Source organism: Arvicola amphibius, chromosome 1 (genome assembly GCF_903992535.2).
Source record: "Arvicola amphibius chromosome 1, mArvAmp1.2, whole genome shotgun sequence".
Classification (NCBI taxonomy): domain Eukaryota; kingdom Metazoa; phylum Chordata; class Mammalia; order Rodentia; family Cricetidae; genus Arvicola; species Arvicola amphibius.
The window spans coordinates 98,638,998-98,664,917 of NC_052047.1; the positions used below are offsets into that span (position 1 = coordinate 98,638,998).

General features: G+C 59.6%; 1 protein-coding gene across 3 annotated transcripts in view; it reads left to right on the forward strand.

Annotated features, from left to right (window-relative positions):
• Nucleotides 1-20,925, forward strand: part of Nfic (nuclear factor I C) — a 30,479-nt gene extending 9,554 nt beyond the window's left edge. For 2 of the 3 annotated variants that reach the window (XM_038325350.1, XM_038325342.1), the window contains exons 2-10: nucleotides 181-712; nucleotides 11,504-11,575; nucleotides 13,033-13,107; nucleotides 13,194-13,317; nucleotides 14,634-14,758; nucleotides 15,895-16,020; nucleotides 16,943-17,127; nucleotides 18,522-18,598; nucleotides 20,791-20,925. In XM_038325350.1, coding sequence (XP_038181278.1) covers nucleotides 181-712; nucleotides 11,504-11,575; nucleotides 13,033-13,107; nucleotides 13,194-13,317; nucleotides 14,634-14,758; nucleotides 15,895-16,020; nucleotides 16,943-17,127; nucleotides 18,522-18,572 — 1,290 coding nt within the window. In that variant the 3' untranslated portion in view covers nucleotides 18,573-18,598; nucleotides 20,791-20,925. The remainder of the gene's footprint in view (nucleotides 1-180; nucleotides 713-11,503; nucleotides 11,576-13,032; nucleotides 13,108-13,193; nucleotides 13,318-14,633; nucleotides 14,759-15,894; nucleotides 16,021-16,942; nucleotides 17,128-18,521; nucleotides 18,599-20,790) is intronic. The other variant, XM_038325357.1, reaches the window with a different exon arrangement.
• The last annotated feature ends 4,995 nt before the right edge of the window (nucleotides 20,926-25,920 follow it).

A 25,920-nucleotide genomic window follows, 5' to 3' on the forward strand; every position in this document is an offset into this window, starting at 1 on the left:
GGGGAGCTCTGGTTGCCTGTCTAGGGCTTCATCTCTGACCCCCCCTTCTCCATCTGTGGTAGGACAGTCTGGGCCTCAGTTTCCCCCCTGGGCAGCGGGTCCATCCGGCCCTGGGACTGTTTCCCCACCTGGGCAGTGGCTCCCAGTGTACCTGGCCTCAGTTATCCCACCTTTCCGCAGGATGAGTTCCACCCGTTCATCGAGGCGCTGTTGCCGCACGTGCGCGCCTTTGCCTACACGTGGTTCAACCTGCAGGCGCGGAAGCGCAAGTACTTCAAGAAGCACGAGAAGCGCATGTCCAAGGACGAGGAGCGCGCAGTGAAGGACGAGCTCCTGGGTGAGAAGGCTGAGGTGAAGCAGAAGTGGGCATCCCGGCTGCTGGCCAAGCTGCGCAAGGACATCCGGCCCGAGTGCCGCGAAGACTTCGTGCTGGCTGTGACTGGCAAAAAGGCACCAGGCTGCGTGCTGTCCAACCCCGACCAGAAGGGCAAGATGCGGCGCATTGACTGCCTGCGCCAGGCTGACAAGGTGTGGCGCCTGGACCTGGTCATGGTCATCCTGTTCAAAGGCATCCCGCTAGAGAGCACGGACGGCGAGCGGCTGGTAAAGGCGGCTGCGTGTGCGCACCCGGTGCTGTGCGTGCAGCCACACCACATTGGCGTGGCCGTCAAGGAGCTGGACCTGTACCTGGCATACTTCGTGCGTGAGCGTGGTGAGTGTGGGGGGCACACGTGGGGCATGGGGGCGGGAGCCGGGCTTAGCCGTGACGGGGATGTGGCCGTGATAGGGCGTAGCCTGGTCAAAGGCATGGTCAGAGTTAAAGGAGCTGGGCCACGGCCATGGTTAGGGGTGGGACCATGTTCAGGGTCATCATCAAGAGCTGGGCCATGATCATTGTCAGGGACAATCGTAATGTGGTCATGATCGCAGTTAGGAGCTGAGCCGTGGCGTGGCCAGTGTCATGGTCAGGTTCAGGATCATTGTCTCAACAAGGTCATGTTTAGGGACATGGTCAGGAGCTGGCCCGTGGTCACTGAGGGGTAGGGCCATGGGCTGGGGCCGTCAATGATCAGCACCGTGTATGCCTGTCCTTCCAAGTGGAGCCAGCGAGCACAGCCCCGCTCAGGCCTGGTGGAGGTGGGCCAGCTTCACGTGTGGAACCACAGGAAGGAGCAGCCATCAGAGAGGGCTAGCCTCCACCTGACTGAGCCTTGGCGCCTGTGGAATGTGGGGCTGTGACTATGGTGTCCATCGACCTGATTGACCTGGATCTGAGCAATGCTGACCTGGAATTGGAAGGTGGCGGGGCCAGGCTATGGGTCTGCTTTGAATAGGAGCTGGAAGTTAAGGACCCAGGCCAGGGGATGTGGCCCTACTTGTGGGCAAGCATAGCCATGCCCCCTCTTACTTTAGACTGCTGCTGAATGGGAGGTGCCTTTCACGTGGGTGGGGACGACCATGGCTCCGCCCACTTCCTTCTTTTGCTGAATAGGAGTCCCAGGGAGGCAAGTCCATGGGGTAGTCTGGCAGGACGCAGGCAGAGGCAGGGGGATGTCTGTGAGGTGGACAAAGGCCCGTGCTCCACCTGAGAGCCACACGCATCATCTGCACACCAAGAACCCACAGTGGGGGCGTTGCCCGGTGATAGCCCATCAGAGAGGACAGCCCTGGGCCGAGTGGGTCACTCCTGGCTGGGTGGATCCACCTCTTCTCTGTACCTCAGTTTCCCCCCACCAGTTGGGGGCCCCCAATGTCACACAGAGTAGAGCCAGATGGGCCTCTCCCAGCCCTGACCTTGAGTCTGGCTGCAGGTGACCTTAGCGTCTGGCCCAGTCCTGCCCCCACCTCCCACCAGCTCCCACCTCCCGCCAGCCCCCAGCTGTGTGGAACAGTGGGTCAGAGGCTGTGGGTGACCACCGTGGGCAGGGACAGGGCACGGCCTGAAGGTCCTGGGCTCAAGGGTATCCAGGTCCCCATTGTTACCCCCCACCCCCGCCCCTCCTCCTTGGAGCCTAGCTGATAAATTTTCAAAGGCGCTTTCTGCTGCGTCAGCACCATTTCCCCGCGACTCTCTCCCCCACCCTCCTCCTCTGACCAGCGGAGGGCAAGGCCTCTAGGCCTCCCTGAGATGCCTTCCCACGGGTCACCCTGGTCAGCCACCTGCGTCCCTGGAGGCTGGGACAGCCAAGGTTGGCCAGTCCTATAGCTAGGTTGCCAGTTGGCTGTGTGACCCAGGCAACTCATACTCTCTGTGCTTAATTTCTGTCGCTATAAAAGAGGAAGCTCACACATAGGCTCCAAGGGAGTCCCCAGGAATCCTTCAAAACAAAAACCAAAACCTACCCGGATCAAGATGCAGCCATCCCAGACCAGGGCGGCCATCACCGCCCCTGGCTGCTGCCTTTGCCGGCTATGTTCCCATTTCCCAGAAAGCTTTTCCCTAAGCGAAAATCCTGAGCGTATTTCAAAACCCTGACTCCCAGCTCCACCTCCATCCGTCAGACATTTTCTGGAGGCCTTAGGTGGCTCTGTAGCTCACCCAGGCCTCCTGCCCTGTTCCCATCTCGGCCACCATGTCTCGCCAGGGTCAAAATGGAGACCTGCTCTGTCCCAGACAGCCTAGCCTGAGCCACCAGCGCCCCTATCCCCAGCCCGGGCACCGGAAGTGGAGTTGCTGTGCCCATCTCTGAGGTCCCTGTAAGGTCCCTGAGAGACACCACCCCGAGCTTTGTCCCCCAGTTCCTCAGGTCGATCCCAGCTCATCTGGCTTCTGAACCAGCCATTGTGGGGTGAGGGATGAGGGAGGCTGCCCTTGTCCCCCTCCTACCTCAGGGGTCCCCAGGATGGGGGACTCTACCTGTGATGCTTAACATGGGGGTGGCAAACTTGGATTGAGCTCTTGAGGGGCACAGGGTCAGTGTTAGGGGTTTGATGTGAGACCTCTGAACGGTGAGGGTGCAACAGTTTAAATTAGTGAGGAGCTCAGGCTGGCCCTGGGTTCTGTCCTCGGAACCCTGAAGGTCAGGTCTAGCCTCTGCTACATACTAAGTTCAAGGCTGACCTTGTGTCAGAGGAAGAAGTGGGTTAGCAGTGGAGGAAGTGGAGAAAGTCTGGAGAGAGCACACCAGGCTGGAGGGGTGCTCAGGGACTGCAAAGATCCTGGGGTCACAGGAGCCAAGGAGATAGAGGAGACTAGGGTGCTGGGATGGAGGCCAGTGGCGGGCGAACGCAGTCTAGGCTCCCAGGCTTGGCCTGCTTTCGGGAAAGGAGTCTGGGAAAGCTGGGCCGAAGGAGAGGCGGCTGCCAGCCCGCCGCCCTGCCCCCCCTGCAGCCCGCGAAACCCGAAGCGCGGGCGGGCACCGTGCCAGGGGGGGAGGGGTGCCAGGCCCGCCCAGGCCGGCAGCTGCCAACCCAGATGGTGCCCATGTGCTCGCCATGGCCGGCCTCCCTTCCCGCCAACATCCACAGGGACAGCGTGGTGGCCCCAGCAGGACCCAGAGTGGGAGTGTGGTTGCCTTGGGTGCCAGGAGATGGGGGCCATGCTGCCAATGTTGGAACTAGAGCCTGGAAGGGCTCACCCCTTCCTCACTGGGGGGATTCTAGGCGGGGCTCCATCCTGACCACGCCCCCAGCCCATCACTGGGGATTCTAGGCGGGGCTCCACCCTGGCCATGCCCCCAGCTCCTCACTGGAGGATTCTAGGTGGGGCTCCATCCTGACCACGCCCCCAGACCCTCACTAGGGCATTCTGGGTGAGGCTCCACCCTGACCACGCCCCCAGACAATCACTGGGGATTGTAGGCGGGGCTCCAGCCTGACCACGCCCCCAGCCCCTAACTGGGGATTCTGGGCGGGCGGGGTTCCACCCCTGACCATGCCCGCAGCCCCTCACTGGCCCAGTCTTTCCCATCTTTAGGGGAGGGAGTTGTTGAAGCACAGATGGTGTCTTTCTAAGAGCCAGAGCTGCAACTTAACACAAACTCCTGAAAAAAAAAATCAGCGAACAGCCCATCCACATGTCCTGTTGACCCCAGGGTAGAGACAGGTGGAGGTCTGAGGTCAGGGCCAGCCTGGGCTACAGAATGAGACTATCTCAAAAATACCCAGGCTGGGCTCACTCTCTTCCGGATTCTTGAACCCCAATGTCCCCAGGAAGAAGCAAGGCGGCCCAGGGGCTGTGAGGCCGCAGGTGTCCGGAGGGGGAGGTCGCGGCCTAGTCGTGGCCACTGATCCCAGCAGACTGCAGAGACAGATGGGCAGTCATGGTCGTCCATCCTCCCCTTGGTTGCGCTGCGCATCCCTGGGCAGGTGGCCGGACCACTCTGGGCCTCTGCAGGAAGGGGCTACTCCCAGGCTACTCCTGGCATGCTGTGCAGTCCCAGGGAAACCTGAGGAGCATCTCTGGTCTCTGCCACTTCCTTGCTAAGAAAGGTGTCAAATACTATAGCGCCTGCAGCCACCCTGGGGCTCCGAGTCCTTGTCCCCTGCACCGTGCCCGCCACAGTTGGCTGGGAGTGGATCGGGACATCTCTGACCCCTACACAGCTGCCCACAGCCCTGCCCATGCGTGGGGCTTTGAGGAGGAATGATGGGCAGGACCCGTATGTAGACATGGGGAGTCATGACAAGATGGGGAAACGCCCCGAAAACTCCATCTGGCCTCGTTTTGGTTTTCAGGCAGGGTCGCATGTAGCCCAGGCTGGACTCAAATGTGTGACTTGGCTGAGGATGGCTCAGATTCCTCATCCCCTGCTCAGCCTCCCACACAGAGGGGGGACCTCTAGACCAGTGCTGCTGTCCCATCCTTTGGTGGGAACCATCCAGAACACTGCCCCCGCACGTTCTGGAACACCCCACACCAGGTTCTGGACCATCCCGAATGGGCTAAGCCGCAACTGCGGGCTTTGGCATGCCGAGGACCCATCGCCCCTCCAGCTTGGTGCTGATGGGCAGATCTGTGGCAGGACTTCCCACAAGGTCTACACCCCGAAGGCTGAGGCAGGGGCATGGTCGTGAGCCCCTGTTGGGGTTCGCTGAGCGCAGACTCATCTACACTGCCACAGACAGGACAGTTAACCCTCCTGAGGGCTGAGGCTGGGAACGGAGCCCAGCAGGCAAGATTCGAACCCACAGCTCAGATTCCCAAGGAGTTCCCAGAAGCACCTCAGCCCCTAGGGCCTGAAAGCTGGTTCGGAGGTGGAAGTTTGGGGTTGGGGGTCAGCAATGAGTGTGCAGAGGCGGGGGTGCAGGGCTCAGCGTCTGACTCTAGGTGTCCATCTGTCCTCATGCCCAGTCTGCCCGCCAGGGCCCGCCCCTTGCTCCCCCTTTCCTCCTCTCCCTCCTTCTCTCCCTCTTCCCCCTCCCCCCCTGAATGGGCCCCTTGTTCCCGGCCACACCCTCCCCCGGGGTCACTCTGGGACAGACTCAAGCCGCAGACCGCCTTAAAGGGCCAGCGTCAAGATGGGCGCCCAGAGGCTCAGGACGGCCAAGGCCCCACCCCAGACATGTGGGGGGTGGGGGTGGGGGTGGGGGTGAGGGTGGGCGGAGCTCCAGATTCAGTGCAGTAATAGGACACCTGCTGCTTCCGGATGCTTTAGCTTGCGGGGTGCTTCAGGTCCCCTGTTTCACTTCCTCTGTGCCTCAGTTTCCCCTCTAGGAGGACAGTCCGTCTATGGAATGTAGAAGAGGCCTAAAAGGTCACCAGATGTGACAAGGGTTGCATTTACTGAATACCTACTGTATACCAGGCCCTGCTGAGAGGTGCAGAGCACGGAGGAGGGGTCATGGTGCCCTGAGGAGGCGCCCAGGGGTGACTGGTCAGGTCTGTGCTGTGCAGCCTCGGGCTGCGCGCATACCCTCTCCGGGAGTCGGTTTCCAGAGTAATGGGATAAGAAAGGGTCTCTTTCTGTGAATCAGTGGGGACTGGTCACTTCTGGGTGCTGCAGGTGCTACAGGGAGTGGGGGATCCCCAGGCGGGAGCTGACAGGAGGGGGCTTCTGCAGGTGGGAGCCGACAGGAGGGGTCCCTGGCGAGAGCCGACAAGAGGGGGGTCTGCAGGTGGGAGCCGACAGGAGTGGGGTTCTGCAGATGGGAGCTGACAGGAGGGGCGTTCTGCAGGTGGGAGCCGACAAGAGGGGAGTTCTGCAGGTGGGAGCCGACAGGAGGGGGGTTCTGCAGGTGGGAGCCGACAGGGGTCCCCCGGTGGGAGCCCTGGGAGGAATCAGGGACCTGGGGTTGCACCCCCTGCGGCAGCCCGGCTGCTGATGTGGCGGCCCAGGTCTGCAGTGCAGACGCCCCGACTGGTCCCTGCCGGATGGAGCTGCCTGTTCCTTATGTAACTGGGTTATGCAAGGACAACGGCCCAATTACATAAGGAGGCGGCCGTGGGGGAGGGGCTTAAAGGGGCCGCGTCCCGAGCCTCCCGCCCCCAGCCCTCCTCCACATTGACGGCAGGCATCCCTCCCAGCCTCAGTTTCCCCATCTGTAAGTCGGTCAGGGCCTCGCCTGGCTGATATTGGAGGGGCAGGGGACTCGGGCCAAGCCAGTCTGCCTATGAAGCCCCTACTGTGTGCCAGGAACTGTCAGTCCATGAATGAGAACGAGGGGTAAGGGGGCAGCTGAGTGGACAAGTCCCTGGGGCCGCAGCCTGGGGGAGCGCAGGCCAAGGCGGACCCCAACTGAGGAGACACCTGTGGTGACCTCTGATCTCCATGTGAGCCCCGGCATTTGGGGGTCGCCACTGACCCCCATAACCAGCCTCATGTCTGTTGTACTCAAGGGACAGGATGAAGGGAAACTTCACACCACGGCAGCATTTATTGCGTGGGTCCTGTATATGCAGAGCAGAGAGGAAGCCCCTGTGGAAGGAGTGGAGGGATGAAGGGGGTGCACAGCAGTTGGGGGCTTCAGGAAAGTGGCAAGGGAGGACGGGGGTTGGGGATGACTGGGTGGGGGTTCTCGGTGAGCCCCAGAGGACTCTGTCCTGCCTCACTTTTCCTATCTGTATGTACATTAGGAGAGTGTATGTGAACATCACATGGGCCAGAATAGTTGATACCAACTTGGTGCTTAACAAGACAGGAAACGGAGGAAAAGGATTCACACCCGAAGCCAGGGTGCACCAGGCTGGATCATGGGGGCAGGATTTGAACCCCGTGTGTGGTCTCTGCAGAGAGTGGGCCATTGGCCTGGGGACCAGGAAGGTTCTGGCAAATGGGCGCCGGTGCTAAAGGGGTTACAGCATCTCAGCATCTCTGACAGCTGGAGAAACTGAGGCCCAAGGAAAACCAGAGAGGGTCATTCAAAATTCCCCAGGTGTGGACCCCCCACCAGGCTAGCACCATAGACCTTTGTCTGAGTTGTGGGACCCAGCACAAGCGACCCTCCCCATTCTGTGCGTCTACATTGACCTGGACTGAAGAGCGGCCCCCCACTCCCGCCAGCCTCCCATGAGGAGCTGAGGCGTGGTCAGGGTGGAGCCCCGCCCAGAATCCCCGGTGAGGGGGGCTGGGGGCGTGGTCAGGGTGGAACCTCACCTAGAATCCCCAGCAAGGGGCCGGGGGCGTGGTCATAATGGAGCCATGCCTAGAATCCCCAGTGATGGACTGGAGGCGTGGTCAGAATGGAGCCCTACCCAGAATCCCCCATGATGGGCTAGGGGTGTGGTCAAATCCCCAGTAAGGGGCTGGGGATGTGGTCATAATGGAGCACAGTGAGGGCCAGGGGCGTGGCTTAGCATCCACACAGGTCCCAGCTGCTGGGTCCTGTCAGGGTAGGTGGGGCTTGTCTGTCCCCACACCCATTTTCCTCCCTGTCACTGTAGGTTGGTGCCTCTGATGCCCCCAGCCTTCATCAGGTTCCCTAGTCGTGGGAATGTTTATACTGTGCCTGTTCTGTGTCCACTCACAAAGCAGCAGCCAGCACTGGCACTGCTGAATGCCAACGGTGTGTACTTCCTGCGCACCGACTGTATGTTCGGCGTGCCTAAGGTGTATGTTTAAACATGGGAGGTGACGTGTGTTTCTCCTCCATTGTGGGAAGCCATGACACAGAAAGGGATCATCTCTTTTTTTTTCTGCTTTTCGAGACAGGGTTTCTCTGTAGCAAAGGGATCATCTCGAGTCTATTTCTAGTTCAGAGACACTGGAGCTGGCCTGGAACCACACAGCACAGGATCTGTCTTCCCACCTTCTGGTCCAGGCTTCTGACCTGTGACCCTGTGGAGTGGTGGAGAGGGACCCTTGGAGTCCCCTGCGGTGGCTTTGGGTGTCCTCAGGGCTGTGGCCTGGCTCTGGCCCCCTTGCAGCCACAGATGGATTCCTAGGACTGGCTAGGAAGTGTGGGGGGGGGGGGGGGGGAAGCCAGGAATTCGCTGAGTGTAAACATGGGTTATTTTCAGCTCCTCCCGGCTGGCGGGTGACACATTTGACTTTGGAGAGGACCAGGATCTGTCTGGTATTTTTAACCTCACATCTCACAGCCCAGGAGCCACCCGGGTGTGTGTCACTGCCAGAGTGGGGGTGAGGCCCAGGCCATGACCATCTGGCCCCATTCCCACCACGACCACCACCTGTACCTGACCCATCCCCCACCACGACCACCTGGCCCATCCCCCACCAGGACCACCTGCACCTGGCCCATCCCCCACCAGGACCACCTGGCCTTATCCCCCACCAGGACCACCTGCACCTGGCCCATCCCCCACCAGGAGAACCTGGCCTTATCCCCCACCAGGACCACCTGCCCCTGGCCCATCCCCCACCACTACCACCTGGCCCCATACCCCACCAGGACCACCTGCACCTGACCCATCCCCCACCACGACCACCTGCACCTGACCCATCCCCACCATGGCCACCTGAACCTAGTCTCACCCCCCCCACGACCACCTGGCCCCACCACTGTCCCCTACCTCATCCCCCACCATTGCCACTTGGCCCTGTGCCCCAACGTGGCACCTGCAGTTTAACCAGGGAGGCTGCTGAGTCCACCATGCCTTGTACCAGGGTCTCTTTTCCTGGTCACCCTGACTTGGAGAGGGGTTGGCTCTGTGTCCCGGCCTCCACCATATGGCCCTCCCCAGCCACAAAATGGCCGCCTAGGCCACAGAAGCATCTGGAAGCCCAGGGAAATGGCCGCCCAGTCTATGATGTCACCAGCATGTGCCTCCTGGGCCATATGCACCAGGTGACGGAGCCCGATGTCCCCTCGGGGTCCCTGGGCTCCATCACCAACCAGAGCAGCAGCCAGGGTAGCCCAGAATGGCCCAGTGGGGTGGGGAGGACTCTCCGGAGGACTTGGCTGAGAGGACCGGTTGGCGCTGGCCCAGGCCGGCTGGAACTGGAAAGAGCAGGCCAGCCCGGGAGGTCACCCCACCCGGTTGCCGCCTCCTCGTCCCCAGGGCTCCCCGCGTGTCTGCAGGGGCCATCTGGCTGGTCCCCACTTTTATTTATGTAACAGTGGAGAGGCGGGAGTTTTAAGCCCCTGCTGCCTGTGGCAGGACCAGGGAAGTCCACCTTCAGTCTAGCCTCCGGTCTTCCTGCTGTGACTCTTGCCGATTGGCCGGGAACCCGCTGGAACAAGGCTGTGTTTACAGCAAGCTTCAGATGTGTGCAGAATGAACTGACACACATTCCCAGGCAAGGCTCGCAGAGAAACCAGCAGTGGGTGGGCCCTGAATCCCGGACAGAGCAAGTTGGAACAGAACCGGATGTGTGTGGGAGGAGGAAGGGGATTTCCAGGCTTCCCAAGCCTGAACACGGCATGCTGGGAAAAGGGAGCACTAGAGAGACGCTGCTGCCCTGGGAAGGTTCAGGGCAGGACGGAGCCTGTGCCGCTCAGGGGAGGAGCCCTGGGGCTGCAGGGAGGACTGACTCCTGCTCTCGGCCGCCTAGTACTCCCTGCAGCTTCTCCTTGCTCCCAGACGGGAAAAACTCTATGCAGGACTGAGTCCCTATTTTTACACCTCTAGGGACCTGTGCAGGAGCAGGGTGGGTGGTCACGTGACCAAACCTCCCCTGAGACCTTTAAAAAGGACAGTTGAATCACAGCTGTGGAGCATGACCTCCTGCCATGCATGTTCCCAAAGGTCCATCTGTCCATCGCTGCTTACCATTCCCCTCTCCCTCTCCAGCGTTCCTGGAGACTGTAGAAGTCAGACCACAGGGAAACCATCCTGGGTCTCCTGTGTCCTTCCCACCCTGTCCCTGCTTCTGAGGTGATGGCTGCCCCATCACCCACAGTCTATGTACAAACTGGGAAACTTGGGGGAGGTGACATCCAGGTCTGTAAAGGAGGGCAGGTGGACCCAGGAAGTGAAGTGAGGGGCCAGCAGGTGATGCCACAAAACACACCTTCCAACCAGCGCAACTTTCCCTCTTACACAGCATAACTATGGTTGTCTTTCTTACTGGGGTGTGGTCAGGGTGGAGCCCCGCCTGGAATCCCCAGTGAGGGACTGGGGGCGTGGTCAGGGTGGAGCCCCGCCTAGAATTCCCAATGATTGACTGGGGCATGGTTAGGGTAGAGCCCCGCCTAGAATCCCCAGTGAGGGGCTGGGGGTGTGGTCAGGGGTAGAGCACTTTCCCAGGATGCATCCCACTGTGGTTCATCTCCAAAATTTTACAAGAGATGCTGCAGCTGGAGCGTCCCATCTTGGGGATGACCCCTGACCTCCAGGCCCACACTGACTGAGATGACCTTGGGACTCAGTGCTTTCTTAGGAAGAATCTTCCCTCCCTCCCTTTTCCTACCTGAGGCCACCTGCTGGAGCCCTGGAGATAGGACCCTTCCCAAAAGCCTCCTGCCAGGCTGATCTCGCTCTAATCCCCTCTGCCACAGGGAAAGTAAGGCCCAGCTCCTGACCTTCCACCCTCTGTACCCTCCCCCTCGGGCCTCAGCAATCAGCTGAGCTCAGCACCTGGCAGGCCCCCAGTCTACCAGGGAGGGAATTATCTTTAGATAAAATGGAAAGAAAGTACAGGGGAGGAACTGGTAGCCAGGGCAAGGTGTGACACTGGGGGCCCCAAGACCACCCGTGTCCTCAGTTTCCCCATCTGTAACATGAGAGGCAGCCTGGAGCCCAGAGGCTACACAGCACAGAGGTAGCAGAGCTAGGATCTGAACCCCCAGATCTCTCACACCTTGGCATCAATCACTGCACCTGAGCAGATGTCACTGCGATGTTGTAAGGTCCGTACCACTACGTGTACTACGGTACTACGCCTGTAGATTGACACACAGAGGCAGAGACGCAGGTCATCCTTGAAACAAGAACACCCATTTAGTGTATGCCAGGGTAGCCACGCCCTGCCAAACCCACCAGAAACCACTCCCCTGCCATCAGGAACTCCTGAGGGTCTCGTGCTCAGAGCAGCTGCAAACACAGGAAAACAAGTTCTGCTCAGAGCAGCTGCAAGCATAACAAGTTGTTTACAGGAAATTCAGGGTCTGGGTCCACAGCCCCCAACACAAGGTCACAAACTGTCCTCTCTTCTCTTTGCAGATGCAGAACAGAGCAGTAGCCCCCGGACTGGAGTGGGCTCCGACCAGGAGGACAGCAAGCCCATCACCCTGGGTGAGTCCTTGGCAAGCTGAGGCAGGAGGATTATGGCTTCAAGGGTAGCCTGAGCTAAGTAATGAGTGTCTGTGAATAGTCAGCAGAGCTAGAGCCTAGAATCCCCCAGTGAGGGGCTGGGGCGTGGTCAGGGCGGAGCCCTGCCTAGAATCCCCCAGTGAGGGGCTGGGGCGTGGTTAGGGTGGAGCCCCGCCTAGAATCCCCCAGTGAGGGGCTGGGGGCGTGGTCAGAATGAAGCCCTGCCTAGAATCCCCCAATGAGGGGCTGGGGGCGTGGTCAGGGCGGAGCCCCGCCTAGAATCCCCCAGTGAGGGGCTGGGGGCGTGGTCAGGGTGGAGCCCCGCCTAGAATCCCCCAGTGAGGGCTGGGGGCGTGGTCAGGGCGGAGCCCTGCCTGGGTGAAAGGGGCAGTGTTGTCGCCCCATGGGGCCTTTGCGGACCCGAACACCTCCTCGTGGACTGCCATCTTCCTTGTCTTTGGGCAGCACTTTGCCTACATCAGGGTCCTTTGCTGCCATCACAGATTGTGCACGGGAGTGAGGTGTGGAGGGGGAGCGCGGGAAAAGAGAAAATCGCCCATGGTGGCAGCCTCCGTGAAGGAAGAGGAACAGGCCTGAGCTGGGCAGCTGCTCCATGCCACGAGGCTCGTGACCAGGTCCATGACCCGGGACCTCCCCAGCCTCTTCTAGCCTCTTCCCTTCCAGCCAGGAGGAGGAGGAGGGTGGGGTCCCGAAGGATCCCAGTCCTCGGGACTCCCCTGCCTCCGGACATGGACCCCTGTGGCCTCTGTACAAACAGGAAACTCCCGGGGGAGGAGCAGAAGGCTGCAGCCACCATGTGGGTCAGCAGGAAACCGTTGGGCGGGCCACTTCCCGTGGACACCGCAGGGCTAGCCCTGAGCCACATGGCCACTGCTCAGTGAGTGTGACTGTGCTGCCCCCTGGGGGCCGGTCCCACTACTGCTCCGCTCTGGGTTCTTCCTGCTTCAGGCATTGGCCGGGGATGTGAGTGTGTGTACTTGCTGTGGTTGGTGTAGCCTTAGCCTGTACCTGCCCTCACCGCAGCGAAGCCCACCGTGTAGGTCCAGAACCTTCCATCCGACCCAGTCTCAGTCCACAGGCTCCTCCCGCCCCCACCCTGTGTCGGTCAGGGAGTTCGTGGTTGCACGGTACTCCACTGTGGCTGCGTCAGAGTGTGCAAGCCAAGGTGGTGTAGACAGGGCCCGGCAGACAACACACTTGCCACCATCATGGGGATCCGAGTTCGAATCCCCAGTATCCATGTGACAGCCAAGCACCTGTAAACCCCAGCCCAAGAGTGGGGTGCCAGTAACTGAGTCACATGACCCTCAGGTCTCAGACAAGGGCAGAGGCTTGTCACAGGTCGGTGTGGGCATCACCCTGGCTGCAGGTATGGAGGAAGGAGGTGGCTGCTGACCTCTGCCCCCTGTGTGTTCCAGACACCACGGACTTCCAGGAGAGCTTTGTCACATCTGGTGTGTTCAGCGTCACAGAGCTGATCCAGGTTTCCCGGAGTGAGTGTCTCTGTCCTTGGGGCTGTCTCCGCGGGAGGGTGGTCACATGAGGAGCACGCCCCCCTGACCTGTCCTGTCCTCTCTAGCACCTGTAGTGACGGGAACTGGACCCAACTTCTCCCTGGGAGAGCTGCAGGGTCACCTGGCCTACGACCTGAACCCAGCTGGCGCCGGCATGAGGAGGACTCTCCCCAGCACATCCTCCAGTGGGTAGGTGCCACGGTCGCTGCTGGAGCATCGGTTCACCCCCTGACCCCCTGCAGCAGCAGGCCCAGGTTCTCACCCCCTTCCCCCCTGCAGCAGCAGGCCCACGGTTCTCAGCCCCCTTCACCCCTGCAGCAGCAGGCCCAGGTTCTCACCCCCTTCCTCCCTGCAGCAAGCCCACGGTTCTCACCCCCTTCACCCCTGCAGCAGCAGGCCCACGGTTCTCACCCCCTGCCCCCCCTGCAGCAGCAGGCCCAGGTTCTCAGCCCCCTGCCCCCTTGTAGCAGCAGGCCCAGGTTCTCAGCCCCTTCCCCCCTGCAGCAGCAGGCCCAGGTTCTCAGCCCCCTGCCCCCCTGCAGCAGCAGGCCCAGGTTCTCACCCCCTTCACCCCTTCAGCAGCAGGCCCACGGTTCTCAGCCTCCTTCACCCCTGCAGCAGCAGGCCCAGGTTCTCAGCCCCTTCCCTCCTGCAGCAGCAGGCCCACGGTTCTCACCCCCTTCCCCCCTGCAGCAGCAGGCCCACGGTTCTCACCCCCTTCACCCCTTCTTCAGCAGCAGGCCCACGGTTCTCAGCCTCCTTCACCCCTGCAGCAGCAGGCCCAGGTTCTCAGCCCCTTCCCTCCTGCAGCAGCAGGCCCACGGTTCTCACCCCCTTCCCCCCTGCAGCAGCAGGCCCACGGTTCTCACCCCCTTCACCCCTTCTTCAGCAGCAGGCCCACGGTTCTCAGCCCCCTTCACCCCTGCAGCAGCAGGCCCAGGTTCTCAGCCCCCTTCACCCCTGCAGCAGCAGGCCCACAGTTCTCACCCCCTTCCCCCCTGCAGCAGGCCCAGGTTCTCAGCCCCCTGCCCCCTTGCAGCAGCAGGCCCAGGTTCTCAGCCCCCTGCCCCCCTGCAGCAGCAGGCCCAGGTTCTCAGCCCCCTGCCCCCTTGCAGCAGGCCCACGGTTCTCTGGCAGTAATCGTTTGTACTATATATGTGGGCTCATCTTCAGACACCTAGTTCTAGTACCCTGTCGCCCAGCCCTAGTAGGCCACAAACGCCAGCCTGAAGCCTGACAAATTCTTCCAGAGATCATGGGACATTGATCACGTGGTGTGCCTCCGTTTTCCCCATCTGTAAACCAAGTATTAGCCCTGGGTTTTAGTGCAAAGACTCTGGTGTTGCATCCACCTCTCCCTCGGGAGTCCCAACCAGTTGATTGGCTTCAGTTCCCTTGATGTTTCCTGATAACATCCCTACAAACCGGAAGTTAGCCAGTCCCCATCTCCATGGTAACCAGCCTGCATCCTGCATCTCTCTCTCTCCCCCCATCCTCGTTCTTAGGAGCAAGCGGCACAAGTCAGGCTCCATGGAGGAGGATGTGGACACGAGCCCCAGTGGCGACTACTACACCTCGCCCAGCTCGCCCACGAGTAGCAACCGCAACTGGACGGAGGACATGGAAGGAGGTAGGGCCTGGCTGTGTGGATGCCGATGCAGTTAGGACTACCAATCCCAGCGAGCTCTGAGCTCTCACCCGGGGCAGGAGCTAGGCTAAAAATGCAGGGCCTCTTGGGAGTTGTAGTCCGGCAGTATGTTACCTTCACTTAGACTAGATTTCTAGCGGGAGCTGCGCAAGTGCCTTGTATAAGAAAGAAAGCAGCCCAGGTTGCAGCGCCTCCTGGGAGGGAGTTGTGAGCGAACTGTAGTCAGGTCCGGAGTCAGCGTGTTCCTGCCGCTCTTTGATTCCGGTGCCAGAATCTCTGTGCCTCCGGGGAGTCCCCACTGACTTCTTCCCCCTTGGAGGCTCTTGTAGAAGCTTCGGAGATGAAACGACCCTTGTGTGCGCCGTGTGACCTCAGCCAGTCTCTGGTCTCTGATAGTGTCGGAGGTGCTGAGTTCCCAGAACTACCCCAGGCCAGGGTGTAGCTCGGGGAAACTGAGGCCGGTGGCAGGCGGGGGCTCTGGGGACCTGGCCTGAGGCTGGCAGGTCCTGCGGCTAGGGACAGACATGCCATGCTAATCAGCTTAGTGGCCTTAATGAGCCGGTAATTGGGGACAGTCTAGACAGGAAGGGAGGTGAGCTGATACCGACCCGGGGCGGGGGGGGGGGGGGGGGGGAACCCTGGGTAAGATGTCTGACCTGGGAGGTTGGAGGGAACAGTGGGGGCGGGGGCTACCCATGCCCAAGCGGGCATGCTGCCCCTCCCGCACTGGAAGATGCTGCGGGGCACTTTGGGCACACTAGGTGCTAATTCTTGAGACTCTGATGTCATCCCCTCCAGCCTGCCTCCCTTGTGCTGCCTGTCCATCACCACCACTCACCACTCTGACTGACAGGGTGGCAAGCCCAGGGTGGTGAAGGAGATACAGACAGTAACTGGTACCCCAGCACATGGGAGGCTGAGGCAGGAGGATTGCTATGAGGTGGAACAGGTTACAAGTACCTGACCTCTGTGGTCAGGACCAGGATCCCTAAAGTCTCCGAGGATAGAAGAGGATAGAGGAGACCCTCCCCTAAAGATGCCTGTCAGGGCCTGTGTTCATGGCTGTGTGCTACTTCACTGTGCTCTCTCCTGATCCCCCATCCCACCCCCACCCACAGGCATCTCATCGCCGGTGAAGAAGACCGAGATGGACAAATCTCCGTTCAACAGCCCGTCCCCTCAGGACTCCCCCCGGCTGTCCAGCTTCACGCAGCACCACAGGCCTGTCATTGCTGTGCACAGCGGTGAGTGTCGTCCCTGGACACGCCTGGACACGCGACCGGCCACCGGCGTGGCCACACAAGTTCTGCCGGCTTTCCAGCCTTTGGTCCTTTTACTGTAACCTTCCAGCCAGGAAGAAAAACTTAGTATGGTGTGGTGGAGAAGGCCTGAACTGGGGAGGGGCAGGCTGTAGGGAGCATCCCCTGTCAGCTGTAGAGCTACCTGGCTAGGTCCGGGGTCAGCTGACAGTGGCCCTCCTGCTGCTCGGTCCTATGTATAAAGTTTTATGGGCACCTGGCCCCAAGCAGCCTCTTCATGTGACTCCAGCTGTTTGCTCACCACATTGATAAAGCCATCTGCAGGAAGACACACATGTGACCATACGCCTGGGGTCAGGATGGGGTGACCACCAGAGAGGGGGGACTCGGCCGTGTCATAGGAAAGAGGCCCTGATACCTCACGGCGTGAGGGGCCTGTGAGAGACCCAGACGCACAGTGTGGGCACTGTGACAGGAAGTGTCTAGAACTGGGGTGCTCTGGAGATAGGAAGTAGAATTATGGGGTGTGTGGAAGGGGCAGAGCCGTTGTCATAGCATAATTCTAGGAAGAGAGTAAAGATTATAACTTGAGCACTTGGTTATAAGGGTCTCACTCTGTAGCCTAGGCTGGCCTTGAACTCACAGCATTTCTCCTGCCTCAGCCTCCTGTGGTTCTGTGTGTGCTGGCCAGCACACCGCCTGCTGCACCCGTGACCTGTGTTTTCCTCTTTGTGCCTTTTTTTACATTTTACTGCCTGGTTCTCTGTGGTAAACAATTTTAGGACACAGGCTCCACTTGCCTGTCGTGTGCTCTTCTGGGGACCACAGTGGTGCCCCTTCAAGAGCTGAAGTTCATCCCAGACTGGGCATCATGGACCCCATGACCACCCTGAGCCTCTGTCCACAGGCATCGCACGGAGTCCCCACCCGTCCTCAGCCCTGCACTTCCCCGCGACATCCATCCTGCCGCAGCCGGCCTCCACCTACTTCCCCCACACGGCCATCCGGTACCCACCACATCTCAACCCCCAGGACCCACTCAAAGATCTGGTGTCCCTGGCCTGCGACCCGGCCACTCAGCAGCCTGGACCGGTGAGTGGCCGGTGTGGCCTCAGGGTTGGCATAACCCCCCTCTGCTGTAGTTGGAGGCACAGTGGAGCCTGGCGGGGGCAGCAGCCATTACCTCGTGCAGCCTGATGGCTACAGGGGATCTGGGCACTGAACCCCAATCCCACGGGCTCGTAAAATCCAAGGCCAAAAGGCATCAGCGTTGGTTTGTATGGAACACAAAACATGTCAGAGATTCAGATCATTTGGGAGGCTGAGGCAGGAGGATTGCTTTAAGTCTGAGGCCACTCTGGGCCGTGCAGTGACAGAAAGAGCATGTGGGACTTGGGACTCTCAGATTTGGGGAAAGATGGGTGCGAGGTGCCACTGACTGAAAGGGTCTGTGGGTACAGATGCCCCAGGGGCACATCTGAGCAGGTGTATCTAGCATGTCCCAAATGCCTACTGACTTTGGGGCCTGCAGCCTCCCAGACCTGATGTTCCCAGCACCCATAAGTCATTAGTTCCCGCACTGGCTGTGGTGCAAAGGCACCTTTCCAAAAAGCTCACATCCTGCGTGACCTTGGGCAAATGTCTCTCCCTCTCTGTGCCTCAGTTTATATACCTCTATCTAACAAGTCAATCTGTGGAAATCCCCCCAGTGAAGGGCTGGGGGCGTGGTCAGGGTGGAACCTCTGCCTAGAATCCCCAGTGAGGGGCTGGGGGCATGGTCAGGGTGGGACCTCTGCTTGGTGTACAGCAGGAACTTGGCAATGGCCTGTCTCCCCTCCCCCACTCCCCGGGCTTCATTGCCATTCTGCCTTTCCTACTTCCCCAGCTCTCCTCATCCTTTTCTGCCCCTGGTTGGTGTGATTCTTTCATCCCTGGGCGCCGAGGTTTTGGCCCCAGATAAGATGTGGCCGAGACAGGTATGAGAAGCAGGCTGTGGAGGCACAGGATTCTCATCCTGACACACAGAGGGCTGAGGCCAGAGGATGACTGTGGGTTCAAGTCTGGGCTACAGAGAGATTCTGCCTCAGAACAGAACACCACCAGCCAACTAGATGATAGATTCTGCGCAGACACTCTACCCACCCTACACTCTCTACGAGGGGAATCAATAAATAAAGTGTCCTTAATAATTGATGGTGTCCTACGCGGGACACCGCCAGCCTGGCCGCGACTAGTCCTGAATTATGCACAGCGGCCTTTGATTATTAATATTTTATTCGCTGCCCCAGCCCAAGGCTGATACCTCACCTCCCCTACCACATAGGAACCAGCCAGGATCCCCAGGACCCCAGGGTTATACCCTTGGGAGAACTGTGAGGGCTGCGACTGGGTGCAAAGGGAAGGCTGTATGACCCCCGGGCAGCAGACACCCTTTCTGGTCCCGGTGCCCTAGTGCTAACGGGCTCTGGTCTCTCTCCTCCCCACAGCCTGCTCTCCGCCCGGCACGTCCCCTGCAAACCGTCCCTTTGTGGGATTAGGACGGAGGGATCCTCTTGCGGGACAGGTAGGGGCCGAGAGGCCGGCTGGGGGGTGGGGGGTGGGGCAGAGGGGCCGGCCGGGGGGTCAGGGACAGTCGGCCTGCTGGCCATAGCCCTCAGGGACACACCCAAGCCAGCCTCTCGCTCCTGACCCAGGCCTTGAGCCCACCCTGTGGGTATGAGGTCTCCCTCCGCCCTGTCCGCCTTCAGGACCCCCCAAGGCAGAGCCCCCAGGGCTGCGGGGCACATAGTTGGGGAACCCGAGGCTCAGAGAGGAGAGACAAACAGCCCAGGGTCACACAGCGTGCTGCAGGTCGGGACTTTCCCAGCTGTGCCCTTATCCCAGTTCTCAAAGCTAGAGAGTCCAGAGTGGGAGGCAGAAGCAGGAAGTTTAGGGCGCTAGAAGAGGCTCAGAGAGGGCAGGCAAGTTGTCTGTGGTTGCACAGCGGAGTGAAGCCATCTCCCTCCTCAGGTTGCTCTGCAGATGCCTTGGTACCCTCTCTAGCTGTCCAGGTCCCAATTGGTGGCTCAGGGAGCCCCTTCCTCAGGCCTCAGCCATCTCCAGGCAGCTCCAGAACCCCCACCATCTCTGTGGTAGCTCAGTAGGTCATCGGCCCAGCCACCTGGTCACACAGGCCATGGTCCAGAATGCACTCTGACAGATTGATGCCTTCTCCTCTGGGTCAGGGCAGGCAGGGCCAAGGTGGTTAGCCATTGCTGGCTGAAGACGGAGCACAGTGACCCAGTGACCAGGCCTGGCCCACAGAGGACTCGGCCTCACTATGTGGGCTAGACAAGGGCGAGCAGGCGTGGCAGAACGCAAGCCTCTCACCCCAGCACACTAGCCAGCCACGGAAGGCTGTGAGGGAGCGGAACTTCCTGACAAGATCCGCACCCCCACCAGGGAAATCAGGAAGCTGCAGGGCTCCCCCCCATCCAGGCCCCTGCCTCAGCTCTGGGCCTCAGCTCATTCGGCCCCGTCAGCACTTCCAGGCTGTCTACATTGTTAGTCCTGGCTCAGCTTCCTTGGCAGCCTGACTCCCTCCCTGCCCCCCCCCACATCTGCACACCGAGACCATGGTCGGCCCCCCGCCCCAGCCCCAGGCCCAGGCCCCTTCATATCTGAGCACACAAATAACTAAAGGGCTGAGGCTCTGGCTGCCTCCCACTGCCTCGGCCTCCCCCTCTGCCGGCTTGGCAGACTGGGGGTCCCTAGGGAGGCGGAGGCAGAGGCCGTGGTCCAGCACCAGGCCAGGGTCACACCCCAGCCTGTCTGGTTGCCAACGGAAACCAGACATGAAGTAAGGGACACAGAGCCTGAACTTGGCTGGGCGAGGCTGAGAGAGCCGCTGTCCCTCAGGCTACCCTGCCTCCTTGCAGGCAGCCCCTGGCCTGTGCTCTCAGGCCACAGGCTGGGACCCCCCCCCCCCGTGGTGATTGGGAAGACTTTGCCACAGGGTAGCCCTGATTTTCAGGATAGTGCTCACTGATAGCCCAGGGACCTTGGAGGGGACAGAAAGAAAATCTGAAGCCAGACCATTCCAAGCTTGCTCTTGTCTACCCTCTGGGCCCACATGGCAGCTGAGGCAGGGGCATGACTGCTGAGAAGCCAAACCCGGTGTGGCGGTGCAGGCCATCCTGCTGGCACTAGGGGAAACTGAGGCAGGAGGACCACTTCTCTACCCAAGACCATCATGGGTACACAGTGAGTTCTAGGCTAGCCTGGCCTAATACCGAGGCACAGATGGAACCACCCATACGTGCCCCTTTCGCAGGCTCCACAGTGCGGGGGTCGAATTAGCAAAGCAAACAGGAGTGTCTCGGCCACTCATGCACTTAATGTGTCCATACAGAGTCTCTGACATCGCACGGTCCCTGCAGGAGACGTACTTATGTGAAGTCCCTGATAGCACGTGGGTGTACTTACACCGAGTATCTGACGTCACCAGGATAGAGAACCCAGTCCCTGATGTTGCGTAGGGTGTACTTCACGGGCGAACTTACACCGAGTTCCTGAAATCGCACATCACAGGGACATACGCCGAGTCCCTGACCAGCGATTGTAGGGGCAGTCGGGTGGAGGTGGAGGCCATAGGCCAGCATCACACTTGGTATTATGGTCTGCATTCAGGGGTCCGGAGTGCAGTGGGGGGTGGAAGGAGGCAACCTACTCCTGACACCCGGTTTCTCTCTCTCCCTGTCTCCGCGGACCACACAGTCCTGGTACCTGGGATAGCGGAGTTGGCCCTCCTATGCCTCCATTGCTAGGAGCCCCGGAGGTGATGGCCCCCGCCTGCATTTTCAGTGGAAACTTACAACGAGCGAGAAGCTCCCTGCCGACTCCCAGCGCGACGGAAAAGACAGACACACAGGAGGAGGAAAAGGACAAAAGACAAACAGGAAAAAAAAGAAAGAACCTTCCCAACCAAGATGACAAAAGGTGGGAGCTATGGGTCTCTGTGGCACCTGCTGCTGATGGACGGCTGCCTGCTGCCCTTCTGCGCCCCAGGACCCTGCCATCACCCCCAGACTGGACGAGCCTGGCCTGGCACCCACGCCCAGCATCAACAGATGGACAGCGTGTCCGGGGTGGGCCACCCAGCCAGGCCACCTCTCCCCAGACCCCTGCCGCCAGCCACCAGCGCCAGCCTCGGGGACCTCCGCTGGTGGTCCCCACCGACGGTGTTTGCCAAAGACAGGGTGCTGGAGGCAGTGCTGGCAGAGGAGGTGGACGCGACCCCCGGCGGGCAGCAGAGGCCTGGAGAGCACATGGAGCCGCCCAGCACTGGCCCTGCTGGGGACAGACGTGCCACAGGTACTTTGGGACCCCCGGGAGGGTCCTGCGCCAGCCTCCGCCTCAGCCCTCTGGTCCCCTCTCCTTGCGGACCTCGTTTGGAAGGACATATCTCTATGCAATTTGTCCCCAGCCCCACCCCGGCATGAGAGGCCTCGCAGCTCCCCACCCCTGGCCTCCTCTCACACATGGGAAGTATCAGCACTTTGAGAAACAAGAGGTGGGGGAGCAGGGACCCCCACGCCGAGGCCCCCGGAGGCGGGAGGTGCCACTAAGTGCCTAACCCCTCCGCCCACCCGCCGACCCCCTCATCCATCAGGGACACAGAGTGGCCGGGGCACCCCCACCCTCGTCCCCGCCTGCCCCAGCTCCTCATCGCCGCCGCTGTACCCTCCAAGCTAGAGAGGTGGGACCCCAGGGGTAGAGCTGGGTGTCCCCAAACCCAGGCTGGGGCCGTGTGCTGTCCCCCCTACACTTCTGCCAGTGCCTTACTTCCTGGAGACCCACCCTGGGGTGCCCCACTGCAGGGGATGTCCCCTTTGCACTTTGACCCCCTGATGACATGGGGCCCGGCACAGGGACCAAGAAGGCTGGTGGAAGTGCACTCGGACGGGGTGGGAGGGTTGTGCGAGTGATGGGGAGACTGGGTGGCGGGTTCCCCATCTGCTATGCGGACTTCACCGACGTAACAAAAGAACACTAAAACGGGGGCGCGAGGTCCGTGCCCCAGACCCTGCTCTGTAGCTCCCATCCACACCCACCCGGGTCCCCATTTCTGGTGGACCGCCCTGGGAGGGGAGGTTGGGTTTTTAGGGTCACTGAACCCACAAAGGCTCCTCTTCCCCACCCCCCCATCTTGGCCCCGTCATGCCTGTGCTCCTCCCCTGCCTACGGAGGCCGCAAGCCATCATCCCCCCCCCCCCCAGAGCCCCAGGGCCAGGCCTCATCCACCCACTGTCCTCCCGGGCTCGGGGTGAGGCCACTTGAACGTACCAAGCCCCCCCAAGACATTTCCCCAACCTTTGAGGCCTCGAACCCCCACCCACCTGTCTGTCTGTCCTCAGGGACCCTCTAGCAGGGGGGACCATTGGGGATATCGCGGGGGTCACTGTCCAGATGTGGGGCTCAGGCCAGTGGGTGTGGGACAGGCTATACCCGGGGTGGACCTGGTCGGTCCCCTCTGACCCTCCCCAAGCCAGCCAGCCAGGTCCCCCAGGGGTCAGGACAAAACCAACTATTTACATAACTGCATGGTGCTTAAGGCCCCCCTGCGACACCCAAGATTCCCCGGGGCTGCTGCGTGCATGACAGCTCCACCCGGTCTGCCCCTCCCGCCCGAGCCCCTCACCGCCTCTACTAAAAAAAGGAAAAAAAAGGATACACTATATATATATATATATATATATACATATATATATATACACACATATATATATATATATCCTTACCAAAAAAAAACAAAAAACATTATTTCCGAATTTGCACGAACTTTTTACCACAACATGTGCCTTGCTCTCCCGAGGACAAGTATTAACTTTTAAATAATATCCGCGCACACAGACGCATGCCCTGCACGCATAGTTACAAACAGACAAGCGATTACATGAAATAAAAAATAAAATCCAAAAGGGTGGTATTTCTATTTGTAAAAGAAATCAAAAGAAGAAAGAAAAACAATTTTATAAAAGAGGATTAAAAAAAAAGGCTAGGCGTGGTGGCACACGCCTGTGATCCCAGCTCTTGGGAAGCTGAGGCAGGAGGATGGCTGTGGGCTCCAGGTCCAGCCTGTGCTACAGAGTGAGACGCTGCCTCAAGAAAAATAAAGGAAGGAAGGAAGGAACCAAAAAATACAAACAAACAAGAAAAACAATACTATTAAGGAAGTCACAATATTGGTCATGGTTTGCGACCCCGCCCCACCCCCCTCAGCCCTGCCCTTATCCTCACCCCGCGCATTGGGGGAAGGGACTCTCCCTGGTGCTCATTCCCTGCCACCCCAGCCCTGAGAGGGTCGGAGTCCCCTGCCTGGGGATGAGACTCTCAGGCCCTTCCCCACCAACCTTCCCACCCCAGGGATAATGGGGGGGGTGGAGTGGGGGTGGCGTCCTGTCTTCCAGCCAACCCACGAAGCTGAGTATATGCAATATCTGTCTGTCTGTCTATCTTTGGGTCCAGCTCAGCTGTGGGGCGTCCCGGCAGGGGCAGCGGGGACACAGCGGTCTCCGTCCTGCCACTGGGCAGGTCGTTGTCATGTCTGTGATTTCAGTTTTTCTTTCTCTTTTTCCTTTTTGGTTTTGTTGTTTGTGGTTACCTTTGGGTTTTTGATTGTTTTTCTATCTTCTGTTGACTCTTCACCAAAGCTGAGACAATAGCCAGGGGCTAGCAGGGCAAACAGTCCCAGCTCTAAGCCATCCCCCTGCCTCCGACTCCCCCAGCCCACCTCACCCTGGCCTGGGCAGGGCCTGTCTGTCAGTTAACCCTGTGGCTGGCTTCTGGCCTTCCCCAGCCTGTGTCCTGCACCCCAGAAAGTAGGAAGTCCACGTGATGACAGGAAGAGACAGTGCCATCACCCCTAGGGAACCCTCAACACGAGGGGCGGTGGATGGAATGTGCCTGGTGGCAGGTCGGGGGGACTGCTCAGTACCCCCATTTCTCAGAAGATCTCCAATTCTCACCCAGGTCCTGGGCCCCCACACTGGTCCTCAGATAGTGACTTTAAGTGGGACAGAGCGTTAGGAATTTTGGCTTATTTTTCTGTCTGTAAAACTAACACTTTCAAACCTGTCCCCTCCTCAGGCCACCAGCCCTTGCCATCCCCAAACCTAGCATCATGTACTGGTGAGGCCCCCACAGCATACCACTTGGGGTCTAGCCTGTGACCCTAGAAGACATCTGGGGTCCTGAGCCCTCAAGTCTTGACCTTGATAATCAGTAATGTCCGTTGTATCGGAAATGACATCAGGAGGGTGGGCTCCTCCCAGTTCCCCTCAAAGACAGCGCCAGGGTCACCTCACTCCCTTCCCCAGGCAAGACACCCCAGGCCATCAGCAAATATCCTGGCCAGTGGGCAGGTCAGCCTTCCCCGCCCGCTGGCCTGGGCAGGCTGCATATATAGACACGCATTTAGCTGGGAGCTCATCCGTCCACTCCAGTGCTAAGCACAGTAGCTGGGTCCCTCTGTTCTCCTGGGCGCTGGCTGCCAGGTCCAGCCACTTACTCTCCCCACTGACTGTTTTGTTATCTTGCGTCAGGAGGGTCTAGCCAGGTAGTCCAGGTTGGCCTCCAACTCATGGCAATCCTCCTGCCTCCGTTTCCCAGTTGTTCTGACGACAGGTGTGCACCGCCATTCCTGATGCCCCGCCCCGCCCAGGCCTCAGATCCCACTTGTCAGTGACTGTCCTCTCCCGTCCATCTGTCCGTCCGACAGGCACCAGTCCTCCCATCACAGGGCTGAGGTGGAAGGACTCACAGCAAGTCCCCGATACCAAACCATGATACCAAACCGTCATTTCCCGATCAGTGCCTCATAAGTCAGATGGTGCAGTGTTGGGGTCCTCCCGTGCCTCCCCTCAGTCCCCACTCCTGGAGAGGACTCAGCAGGTGTGCTGGCAGGGAGGAAGGCACGTACCCCCAAGCCACCACCCCTCCCCAAGCACCCAGCCTTGCTACCCCAGCTTGGAGGACCCAGTTGGATACCCCCAAAACCTCACAACCCATCCAACTTCAGATCCCAGCCATGTCCCCACAAAAAGGATTCCCTTTGAGTCTGAGGTCCCCAGTGTGAGCACCCCATGTCCCCCGCAGCGCCTGGACAAGCATTGGGTTTGAAGGATTAGACAGGGCAGAGCGCAAGGCACGCACAGGTTGCGGCAGGGAGCATGGGGGCTGTCTCTCTCTCTTAACTTTCTCCCCTGTCCCCTCGCCTTGTTTTCTGGGTGGTAAGGCTGGCCATTTCATTTTCCTGCCGAGATCTTTTGGTTTTATTTTGAGATTTTTGTTTCCTTTCAACCATTTTGTATTTTACTCCTGGGTTGTTGCATCTCTGACCTTCAGCTTTTCATAAATGCGCCTGCGCGGCCTGTGGCGCCCTCTCCGCTGTCCTCCCCAAGCAAGTGGGAGTCTGGATGGGGAGCAGAGGGCACCCGGCCCAGCTTCCTCCATCGCCCATGCCCACAGCCGACTCCAGTCATAGCCTCATATATTACAAACTCATTTTGGTTTCTGGTTTTTTGTTTTGTTTTGTGGATGCGCCTAAGCACCAGTCTGCCTGCTGTTCTGTTTCTCCCTATGCAAAAAAGAAAAAAAAAAGAAAAAAAAGAAAAAAAGAAAAGAAAGAAAAAGAAAAAAGTGGAGGGGGGGTCCATAAAAGATTTAATAAAAGCCAAAAAAATAAATAAAAGAAAGAAAAAATGTAAAAAAAAATAAACAAGCTTAAGCTTCAAGTGTTTCAAACTGTCTGGGTCTTCCTTTCTGTGCGTCCACAGGGCTCTGGGTGGATCAGGAGGAGAAGGGTTATCCCCCAGCCCCACCCTGTACAAGGTCCTTCTGCCCATG